The sequence below is a fragment of the Ricinus communis genome, chromosome 5 (assembly GCF_019578655.1).
Source record: "Ricinus communis isolate WT05 ecotype wild-type chromosome 5, ASM1957865v1, whole genome shotgun sequence".
In the NCBI taxonomy this organism is placed as follows: Eukaryota; Viridiplantae; Streptophyta; class Magnoliopsida; order Malpighiales; family Euphorbiaceae; genus Ricinus; species Ricinus communis.
Genome location: NC_063260.1, coordinates 16,981,137 through 16,993,249, shown reverse-complemented (window position 1 = coordinate 16,993,249; position 12,113 = coordinate 16,981,137). Strand labels below are relative to the sequence as shown.

At 31.0% G+C, this 12,113-nt stretch overlaps 1 protein-coding gene across 2 annotated transcripts in view; it reads right to left on the bottom strand.

Annotated features, from left to right (window-relative positions):
- LOC8261183 (protein SWEETIE) overlaps positions 1-9,835 on the bottom strand; it is a 42,612-nt gene extending 32,777 nt beyond the window's left edge. For both annotated transcript variants that reach the window (XM_015717746.3, XM_015717747.3), the window contains exons 1-12: positions 9,522-9,835; positions 9,219-9,426; positions 7,189-7,295; positions 5,524-5,760; positions 5,330-5,419; positions 5,125-5,212; positions 4,469-4,533; positions 2,499-2,603; positions 1,428-1,517; positions 1,268-1,348; positions 927-995; positions 358-483 (exon numbers count right to left, since the gene is read on the bottom strand). In XM_015717746.3, coding sequence (XP_015573232.2) covers positions 358-483; positions 927-995; positions 1,268-1,348; positions 1,428-1,517; positions 2,499-2,603; positions 4,469-4,533; positions 5,125-5,212; positions 5,330-5,419; positions 5,524-5,760; positions 7,189-7,295; positions 9,219-9,426; positions 9,522-9,686 — 1,431 coding nt within the window. In that variant the 5' untranslated portion in view covers positions 9,687-9,835. The remainder of the gene's footprint in view (positions 1-357; positions 484-926; positions 996-1,267; positions 1,349-1,427; positions 1,518-2,498; positions 2,604-4,468; positions 4,534-5,124; positions 5,213-5,329; positions 5,420-5,523; positions 5,761-7,188; positions 7,296-9,218; positions 9,427-9,521) is intronic.
- Between the last annotated feature and the right edge of the window lie 2,278 nt (positions 9,836-12,113).

The following is a 12,113-nucleotide window of genomic DNA, read 5'->3' as shown; positions in this document are numbered from 1 at the left end:
TATATGGAGACAGACCAAGAGTCTTGAAGGAGAAAGCAATATGTAATCCATCAAATGCTAATGAACAGAAATTTAATACCCTAGCAAGCAGTGCGGATAAGAGGAAAACAACTGAACAAAGTTATCCAGCTAAATACAAGAACATAGGGTTATCTGGTGGTTTGAGTGAGAACCATACAAGAGAAGAGGGCTAGATTTTAATCGCTTTTCTCTCAGAATATTAAAGAGATTTTAAATTACTCATGAGAACCATTATATTAAAAAGAAAATTTTGCAATAAAAGTAATAAAAAAAATATAAAAAGAATGAGAGAAAGAAAGAAACTAGATAGTCTTACACCTACAATATTAACTATACCTTTTCAAAAGAAACATTTTCTCTTAAAGCACTTAGTGTCGTTACTCCATAGGAAATCAAACCACCGACACAAGTAGGATCAACCTCAGCCAAAACACGCAACGCTAAAGCAGCCTCAATCCGTACCTAACCACCAAGTTCCAGTTTATGTTCCAATACCACAAAAGTAACACTAGAGTTAGAAACATTACACCAGTCCAAATTACTGTAAAGAATGGAATTAAGCAATGAACATGTATATACAACACTAACTGTATCGCCTGTCACATAAAGAAATTTATATAGAAGAAATAGTTCAACTCAGAACCCATAACATTACCCAAATAAGCTTTCAGGAAATTCTTAACATTACAGCTTTGACATAATTATTTACAACCCAAAACATAAAGATTTACAGAGTTATAGATGACAACTAAAATCTAACTACAGTCACAAGAAATAAGAACATCAATTTCACATATTCATGAAACAAACGAAATGAATTCACACAAAAATAATTGGAGGATAGATTAACATAACCAAAGACATTTAACATTCACATGATTAATATAACAAGCTGAAATACTTACAAGTTCTGAAGAATGAGATATTGCAGCAACAACTGTGTCGTCAATAACTTCCTTGAATTCTGATGGAACCTGCAAATGGGAAGGTCAAACACCAGCCTACTAAAACAACATTATGTCTAAATCTTATAACAAGACATCGTAAAAGTTGCAAACGAAGAACTCAGATGAAAGTAACAATAAAACAAAAATATTAAACTCTATAACACATAACTTAGTACATCATCAGGAAATTCGCAATTTCAGAACCCTTATTCATACCATTTACAAAAACACACTTATGGAGACTGTAGTGCAGGCTCATGACCAATGAGCTGGCCATAAACAATGTAATAATGCCTCACCTCGCCCAATGTTTTCAATGTGTATGACAAAGTACGTAACGCAGCAATTTTCATGTAAGGACTGGCATCAGAAGACTCAAGCTGCAAGTTTCCATATGAATAGTGTGAATAACCAAATTATTAAGATGAGAGACCTAAAGGCTGAATTATGAGAACGTACCTGCTTTCCCAGGAAAACTAAGAAGCTCCTCTGAGTAGGTTCAGTCATCTGATCAGTCACACCAACCCGCAATATATAAAGAATGCAAGCCTTCAAAAGACCATAGATATGAATCAGTAAGCATCTATCTGGATGCTCTTGAAATATAGCAATTTGCTTTCAAGCTTAAAAAAAATCTAAACAATTATGAATCTTTAAGTTTTTGATAATTAAACTTCTCCATCAACACTTCAAAATCCATGAACTTCACACACTAGAATATGTTAGCATACATAACCACCCTTTAGTCTTTATTATCTGCAATGGACCAAAGCCCTATTCATGACAAAAGTCAGTTCCTCAGAATTGACTGCAACACCAACAGTCAGTCATGATAAGTAATTTTGATCTGGAATCTTTTTGGTCAATCTGAGAGAGTTGGATATGTGCAGATCCTTTAGAGACTTCTATTGGTGCAAAACAGGGAGGGTTTGGTGGTGCAATGATGCTGAAGTTCTATAGAATTGGAATTTTCCTTGCAGTCTTATGGAGTAGTAGAATGGAGATAAATGCCCGCATTTTCAAAAGCCGGATGTTGTCTTTTACTCAACTGCTAGATAAAAGTGGTTTCTTGGCTTCTTTGTGGGCTTGTGCTTCAAGGGGCTTTAGAGGAGAATCTTTTAGTGTTGCACAGCTAGATTGGAGAGCTGTTCTTTGAGTAGCATCTTTTTCTGTCGCTAGTTTGTTTTGCGTTCTTCAGATTGGATGGATCCTTATCCATCCAGCACAAATCTCTTGATAAAGTTTCTTTTCCTAACAAATGAATAGAAACTCCTAAAATAATCTTTGTCTTAATTCGCTTACATATCAATTTCTGAAAACAAAATCTTGCTTTCTAACTTTAGACCCGTGTAATTGCAGCATGCTAGTCCAGCAATCACTAACATGGCTTATCTTCAATAGAACGGTAGGCTACAAGAGATACAAAACTAAATTTGGAACAGCCAATTTGGCACAATATTGAAATATCTGTCAAACTTATCGTATGAGAATAATAAGAAAACAGAAACAAAAAAATTTCTAAAGACATACCAGTGCATGGGCATCAACAGAAGTATCCGCACGAAGCATTTCCATAACCTGGAGAGCATAGTTTTGAAGCTCACTGTCTGGATGTAGATACTTCAGTCGAATAGCCTGCAAGGATAATTCAGGGATAGGAGATATTAGCACCAAGAAAATAAGGTTCAGGTTAACTTAGAATCACACTTCAACCTGGGTCAACTACAAAAGAAATAAATGAAAAACAGAGAATTGCGCGATGGTGGTGATGAAGCTCTGATAATGACAATAAGGATTATTTTAAAAGTCCTGGTGACTACTAAAATCAATTTTACAATTGACTTGCATCACTTGGTAATAATTCTGACAATACCAAGACATTTACTTTATATTTAAGGAGAAATTGGTTTTGAGAAAGAAAAGGGTGGAGAGAATAATATCATAATCATAACTTACATCAAAGTGCGAATGGACAAATTCACTGAAAGGGCCTTGTGATTAATATTGTTAAGATTGGTCGAGTTGTTCTTTTACTAATTTAATATAATTTAATAGGAAAGATAATAGATAGTAGTAGTATAGGGATAAAATTTGTATAGAAATAAAACTCTAAAAGACAAAATAATAGATAATAATAATCGCTGTATATGATTAAAATTAAAACTCTAAAAGACAAAATAATAGATGTATATAATTAAAATAAAAACTCTAAAAGATAAAATAATAGATAATAATAATAATGATTAATAATTACAAATAAAAATAATATTACAATAATAGATAATAGAAAAATTATAATTTAAGCATCCAATAAATCTTGGTCGAATGAGTGTAAATATTAAATAATTTATTTTATTATTTATCAAACATTGTATAAATTTCTATCTATAAGTTAAAGTACTGTACATGTTTTTAGTTTTATATATTGTAAAAAATATATTATTTTTTTGTGCTTTTTATCATATTTTTCTATTTTATTTATAGAATTATTAACCCAATTATGATCATACCAACTAAAGTCAACACTTCAAGTAGATGTATTTTCTTCATTGATTATTTTATTTTTCTTTTAATGCTTATTATTAATTGAAATTGTCTAAAAGATTTTATAATAATGAGTCTAAATAGAATAATACTTGATCTTTGAATTAATGCACACAAGAATTACGTGAGAAAAAATATATATAATAAATTAATAATCACAAATCCAATTATTAACTTTCATGTACAACACACGTGGACGAAAACCAGTCTCTTCTAAAGGGATGAAAATAAAGGAGGAGAGGGGTACCACTTTTGAGACAATAATCTACTGAAATGTACAGTATGATTAACATTGTTAGTAGCTTACAATAATTATGTAGTTTCCACCAATATGTTTCTTTTAGCCCATGAGAGAACAATTATAATCAAAAGACTAAAAATTGTCTTATAAATTTCTATTTGAAGTATAGATAGATAGATAGATAAAAAAATACATACAAACATATGAAATCTATATTATAATCAATATTCAAAAAGGTGTTTCTCTACTATTGATTTTCCTTACGGGGAAACAAAGTAAGGATAAGAGAGTGAAACAAATGTAAATTCCATCCCAAGTGCAAGCTAGTTTCTTCGCCTTTATTCCTACATAAAATAGAGCTTGTGTAAGGCCCAGAGCAAATTTCACCATTCTGATAAATTATCCCCTCACTCTTCTCAAGGTTTCAAAACATTCATAACCCACATTTCAGTCCCCACCCTTTCTTGTGTTTCCATACATATGCTTAAAGAAGATGTCAAGGTAAGTATAAATTTTGTTTGCTTTACTTTGTTTCCTTCCTTTTATCATTTACTTGATAAGAACTAAGAAGTCTTGTTTACTTCCTTTTGACAATGATACTTATAGAAAGGCAGCACAAGCACTAGAAGTAACAAAATGAAGAAGAGATGACAAAAGGGTGGAGAAGGGAGAGGGAGAGAAGGAGGGTGGAAAGGCATGAAATATCAGCTTTTACCTGCAAAAATGATACCCAAGATAGAGTTATGCCCATTCTTGTGTCCTTCCCCCGTATTCCACTAGCTGCAATTTGAACAATGATTGTCAAGGGGGGCAAAGAGCAAGTTTGCATATATGATATCTACTATAAGTTCTATCAACTATTCATGAGCCGCCTAAGCTTTTATAGAGAAAATAGCAAAAACAGCCAGAGATCTCTGTACTTTTACTTAATGTGCATTTAGCCATCATTTTTCAAGGAAAAGAAATTGCTCAATCAAGAAAATGTTCATTTTCATGTCATATAAACCAACATACCATTTTAATGTTTGTCATAGAGCACTCGTGAAATGCCCACTTGCTATGTTTGAAAAAGTTAAAAGATCAATAATAAATTGCTCACTTTTTGAGAAAGCTTTGGAATTCATTAGGAACCAAGACCATATTTTGAAGATCGATTTGTACGTTATTTTGTTTGTTTACTTGATGCAATTATAAGGACAAATGTCATAAAATAGCTAAATCTATGTTAATATAAGTCCTTGTTATCGAAAATACCACACCCTAGAGACCCTTTATACAAAAGAACAAAAGCTACAACTCAAATACTACAGTTCCACTAGAAATAATTAAATAAGAAAGCAGGGAAGGTGTATCTATTTCATCAATAAATACCTTTTGTGAAGGGCAAAGCTAAATGCCTCTGCAAGCCACCTTCTAGTTTCTTTGCTGGAGGAAAAGGACCTTTTCCCCTCGGTTGAACCTAGCAAAGGGTAAAAATTGGGAGACTGCAGAAAGTGTTTAGAGAAAGAAAATGAAAGCACAAAAGTGGGGAAGGGGAGACAAAATGGAAACAAAAAATAAACTACACTATGTATACCTGTGCCTCTGGATTCATTCCAAGAGCAAGCAAAGAACCCAAAGCTTCAGCAAATGCATCTCTAACAGATGATACAGGATCCTCAAGGGCCTATCCAAGGCAATGGTTACAGCTCCTCATGACATCATATTTTCGAATCTTTTGAAAACTTGTAAATAATAGATTGAAGAAAAATTAGAAATACAAATACTAACCTTCACACAATAAGATGCCGAATTCTCGAGTTCTCCAACTCCCAAACCAGGCCCTCCAATGTTGGCAAATGCCTTCAGACAACGAGCAGCAGCAATTCTAACAACAAGTGATTTATCCCCAATGGCAAACCGTGTGATAAGACGGAATGCTTCAGTATAAGCTGCAGAAACAGCAGTACCACCACAGCCTTCCAAAGCTTTTTGAAGCATGAGTAAAGCTTCTTGCCTCACAAACTCCTGATAATATCAAGCGAAATGAGTAATTAAACTACAAATGAATATCAATTTACAGGAAAGAGGGAAAAAAAAGAAGAAGAAAATATACACCAAGCAATGCTAAAAATTTTCTAAGCCACATATTCTCAATCAAATATACTTCTAGAAATTTCTAAACCTAACAAAAGAACCAAGATGAACCAAAGAAAATGGAAACAAATAGCCAAGAGAGAGTCCTCAATACCTTCAAATCAATTATAACATCTCTTCCCAATCTTTTCCTTTTGTTTTTGGATAAGCAAAGAGATATTACTAAAAGCAACTAAAGGGATACAATCCAAGTACAAATGAGGGATTTTACTAGCATAGAATTAAGCAACAAATCCACATCAGCAAAAGGAATCTTAAGAATTTTACACAGTCCCAGCAACTAAGGTTTAACCCATCCATTAATAAGTGCAAATAGAGGCCTTTCATTTCCCAAGAAAAAACACCCCCTCATACCATTCATAGTGATGAATCAAAAAATGATTCTTTTTTCTCTTTCCATTTTCTATACAGTAAGACATGCACCTCTATCCATACTCCGTCCTAGATTAAACCTGCCACTTTTAAGTGTCAAATAACCATAAAGCATGAAAAATTCTTAACGTACACATCATCCGTAGACAAATTGAATTAAATGTTGACATGTGGCATTATTCATTAAGTGTTGCATTTGCATTGGTTTGTTTATTTATTACCATTAACCGTCCATGATTAAAAACCAACCAATACAAATGCAACAATTAATAAATAATGCCACATGTCACTATAGAATTGGTTTTGTCTATAGATGACGTGATAGAGTCTACCTAAAAATTTCTCATAAAGCATACAGACCCCCAACCCATTAGGTTGAAAGCATGGACAAGCATTGACCAGCCTTGCCTTGTGCTGAAATTTTTAGTTAATCAGAAAAGGTTGTTGGTAATCAAACTCTAGACATTTTGATCGTAGAAGCTATAATATCACGTCAAATTACCACCAAACCCAATCACCAAATGCTTAAGTTGTTCGGTGAGGCTTTAACAATAAGAAATAAAAATAACAACCTACCTATAAATCAGAGATCAAAAATATAGAGACTCCTTTCAAGCATTTTAAGAATTACAACCCTTGAGCTAGCCACAATCCCAAAACGTATCAAATAATTCAACACATCATTATCCGCACTTCTTCTAGCAGTTTGCAAATGAAGTAGCGTAATCAACATTTTCCTATAAGTTTTTTTCCAAACGCCAATTAAGCACAAGAGTTCTCAACAAAAAAGTCATTCCTAATGCACTACCTGAGAAGATATAACATAACTAGAGTAGAAGCTCCTCATTCTGCACTCATGCTATCCCCATGTTACAATAATGCATGTGTTCAAAATACATGTAGCCGCGCCAAATTTAATTACACTACCTCATGAAACTTCATGAGTTTCGTTGCAATAACCGTTGTTTCAAGCAAACCTGAAGTAATTCTTCTTCCAAAATGCTGATATAATTCTCCCAAACATTGTGCAGCACCTACATTTATGTAAGTCACATAAAATTGAAGATAAACTGACTAAATGTTTTGCATGCCAAAAAGAGAGAGAAAGAGAGAGCAAAGTATTGGAACAATGGACTACACTCAAATAGTAACATGCATGTGACATTCTGATAAGCCTTGTAAAGGATTGACAATTAGCATAAAATTGTTGATTAAGAGCACCATTTATCAATCAGAGAGAGAGATTCATCTTAGTTCCCTCTCTCTCCACATATACTGTACTCATTCCAACAGTAACATATTAGCAAACTCCAAAACATGAGATCAGCATGGTATTAAACTTTCTTTGATATTGATATTGATTATGAAAATATTTGAACATGAGATCATAGCACTTGTCACAACCTTAAAGGATGCGAAAAGAGTGGTGTCATTAAGATCAGCAAAAAAGAATTTATATTTTAATTCTTTACAGGAATCTATAAGCAACTTTGTTAAGATATAATAAATAATGAATTGAAAGGAGAAATTGTCCTAAACTGACAATTCTAAAAACCAAATGTACAAAATCATTTTTCTAGAGACTAATTGTCAAAACTTACAAAATGTAAGAACTAAATTGCCACTTAATCCTTTTATTAACCACTCCCTATTATTCCAAAACTAGTTATTTTTGTCCCTAAGCTTAATAGCATAACAGTAATCCTTGATAATAAAATTATCAACTTTTTTATGAAAGTTTTCGATTGGCCTAAATGTTAGTCCAATCCCTCACTTAGTCAACAGCAATGGTAAAAGTTGCAATATTGTCCTCCTTCCCTCCAACTGGTTTACCTTGTCTAATGGCTTGCCTTATCCTACTTACAACAAACATAGGGCAGCAAAACAAATCTGTTTTTCTTTCATTCATGTGCTATCACGTCCTATCCTGTTCTACATCATCAAATTCCCCACTCGAAACACTTTGCAACATACCTAAAGAAAGTTTTGTAGGTGAAAATTATGAAGGAGATTAAATTCACAAATCAAAAATGTACTTTGATCTATGCTAAGGATCCAAATGATCAAGCATGTGAAGGGAAATATATCTGTATCCATATCATTACATAATTTAAAAAGTTGTTAAAACATTGATGGGAGCGAGCAGCGTATCTTTACTCCTAGAAAATTTTTCGTCATAAGAATTAATATGACATTTTCACAATAGGACATATAAAGAAGGGTGATACTAAAAGGATTATTTGGACATTCAGTTAGTCATTGAAAACCAATTCTTTACATTCAAGGCCAAGTTCCTTGCAATAACAGGATCTTGATGGGGTTTAATATTCCTTTGATGCCTCAATTAATCTAAGGAAAACCCATTCTAAGGAATTATTTAATTAAAATGATTTGATGAGCTGAAACCTTTCAGCAGTCCTAAATAATATGTCAAGTTAATAATGTAACTAATACAATAAAGGGATATCACTAAACTTTCTAGATATGTATGATTTCCTAGTTAAAGTAAGACATATAAAAACAACCCCCAAGCATAACCTATATCATATATGTATCAGCAACTAAAATATATAGAGAATTAGACTTCTTGGGTTGAATAAATCCTCCTTCTGAAAGAATATAAGACACCTAACAGCATATTAGGCTTCCATTAGTTGCTTTTTCCAGTTAGCAACAATGACTTAATGTTCACGAGTTATCACAAGGCAATCAGCCCAATTTAAAAGTTTCTTCACTATTAATTTTTGTATATACACTTGTTTGGAAAGTCTAAAGTGCAGGAATTCAATTCAATTCTATTTAATCAGCTCGCATACTTGGAAAGCTCATAGTTGCTATAATTCAATCCAAGCATTTTAAAAGAAATAAATCAAGTAAAAATTTGAGACGAAAGACAAAAATCACTCCAAACAAGACTATATATATATATATATATATATATATATATAAAGACTAACCAGAAACTTTCTGTGGTTCACTCTTCCTTCCATCAGAAAGAAAGCCTTGAAGAGTACTAACTCTAGAATAAATAGAAATAGCGTCTCCTTTATATATAATCCTCGCCATTGCTACCGATGCTAAATGACGCACCGGTCGTCTCGCACCTAAAACCAGCAATGAATTTAACGCGTCCTCACATTTCCTTTGCCACAACAAAATTGACTCCTGTAAAAAGAAATCCAGATAAAAAAAAATTAAGAAAAAAAAAAAGAGAAGAACAAGCGAAAACGCATTGTTCTAAGGACAGGGCAGGAAATGACCTTGGGCTCTTCGTCGATAGCGGAGATGAGATCGGAGAGGAGATCGAAGCAGAGGAGAGGATCGGGGGATTGCTGTGAAGAGGATGCGACTATTGATTCTAGTTGTGCCACTAGCACGCCGAATCGCGAGAGAGGTACGTTCTCTCTCACGTAGTTCTTCGTCATTTCACAACTTTGCTGTAACAATATCAGTGTGTATTTCAGATTGAAATCTAAAGATCCATCCTAAACATGTCGGACCTTCTTTGGATTCCGATTCCTGTGGATGAGTCGGGTCAGAGATTGGTTCTTTCAATTACAAAATTTTTATAGAAGTTGTTTCTAAATTATTTTTATAAGACCCTTTCATATAAAATCAATATAGTCAACTAATAAAATTGATAATTTAAAATTATTAGATTTTTTAATTAAAATAAAATTTTATTTAATTTTTAATATAAATTGATTTAATATTAATAAAATGAATACCTTTTTATTTATTTCAACATCATATTTCTAGTATAATCGAGTTCGAAAAGATTTAAACATATTAAATATATTTTTTCAAAATAAAATTATTAAATTTTTGCATAAATTAAATTTAAATAAAATATTTTTTAATAATTAATATTTTATTGAACACTTATACTAAAAAATAAAATTTTGCTTATATTAATCTTATTCAAATTGTTGATATAAAAATTTATTTTTAAATTATAAAATTATCATAATCTTAATAAATTTGTCAATTTTAATATATTATATAACATAAATTTTTAATTTTTTTATCAAATTGAAGTAGAATATTTATTTGATATAATCTAGCTCTACTGTATAATAAAAATAATAAAAATGATATTTTTAACTAAAAATATTTATTTTATATTATAATTTAAATTAAATTATATAATAATTTAATAATATTTTTATAAATATAAGTAGTTTTAAAATGTTTAAATTTTATCCTAATTAAATTAAATTAAAAATACAACAGTTAGAGTAAATAAAAACTATTAATTAATTATTTTTATTACACATTAAAATTAATTTGTGCTAAAACTAAGATTTTATTATAATTTGATAAGAAAATACAATTTTGGACGAATTTGATATTTAATATTAAATTTGTGGATCAATTTATAATTTTAAATTATGTTTTAGTCCTTTAACTAGATTGAGGGTAGTATATGAAAGATAAATACCCAAACTTATTTGACATGACTGGTGGTGAGTAGTTAATTTCGAGAACGAAATTTTCTAAGTGGGGAAGAATTGCCACAACCGTACTTTAAATAATAATTAATAAGCATTAGCATATCATTAAACATGTCATTTGCATCATAATTTCATAAAATACCTTTCACTGTATTATGTGATAGAAGGATATATGAGTGTAGTAGAATTTATGGGTATTTTAATTAAGTGAGAACAAAATTATAAGGATAGTTAAAGGAGTTATTTGTAGTATAAGTTTGAGTGAGGGGTTAATTGATTGATAGAATTCATAGTGAGGGTTGTATGGGAAAGAAAGTTATGAAGACAAGTGTCACTTTAAAAGAAAGTGATAAGTGGCAATAATAATAATAATAATAATAATAATAAATAAATAAATAAATAAAAATATAAAAAGGTAAGTTGATAATCTCTACCATCATCACTTTATTTCCTTTTCTTCCTTTCTTCTTCTATTCTTTTTTTTTTCCTTTTTCTCAAACTCCATTAACATCATTTGAAGCTTTTGATAGAGAAGATAATTGAGGTTTAGAGAAAGTTTCATTGTTGATAGATTTAATTAAGAGCAACAAGCTTAATAGATGTGAGTTTATCTTTAACTATCTATTTGAGTGATTAAGTTAAGTTTTTGGATAATTAGAGAAAAAAACTTGATTTAAACTTGTAATACTGTAATTAGGACATGATATAGCATGAATCATGTGTAATTTTGTGGAAAACATATCATTTGATGTTTGATTACATGAATTATAGATATTTGCATGTTTCTGATTTTTGACATGTGTAAAACAGTTGCAGTATTTTGACTATAACTTGAGTTATATAAGTCCAGATTTAGTGAATTTAGTGTCTATGGAAACTTTAAGACGTTATCTATAAGCCTACAAAATTTCATGAGAAAATTCATCCATTCGATTAGTTGTTTAAGAGACAACTTGTTACTGCTCTACTGAGACGGGAATTGGAGCAATTGTACTAAAATTATCATAACTTATTTATATAAATGATTTTGATGTAATTCTTATTGATATAGTTTTTAGATGGATGTAAGTTGACTCTGAAAAAGATGAGATTTGTATTATTTGTATACACTTTCTGGCGTAATTTTAAATTTAGTACCTGTAAGCTGCCTATAAAAATAAATACGTTGTCGTGTTATTATTCATCTCATGCATCATATTAAATCAAGTATAGATGATCATTTGATGAATTGAGATATTTTTAGGGAGATTGAGGACTGATATATATATATATATATATATATATATATATATATATATATGTACATGCTCAGTTATTGAATTGTACTTTATACTGAATATATGAATAGGTGTGTCCAAGGGCAAGGAAGTGGTAAGAATAAAAGAATAGGACTGCCTT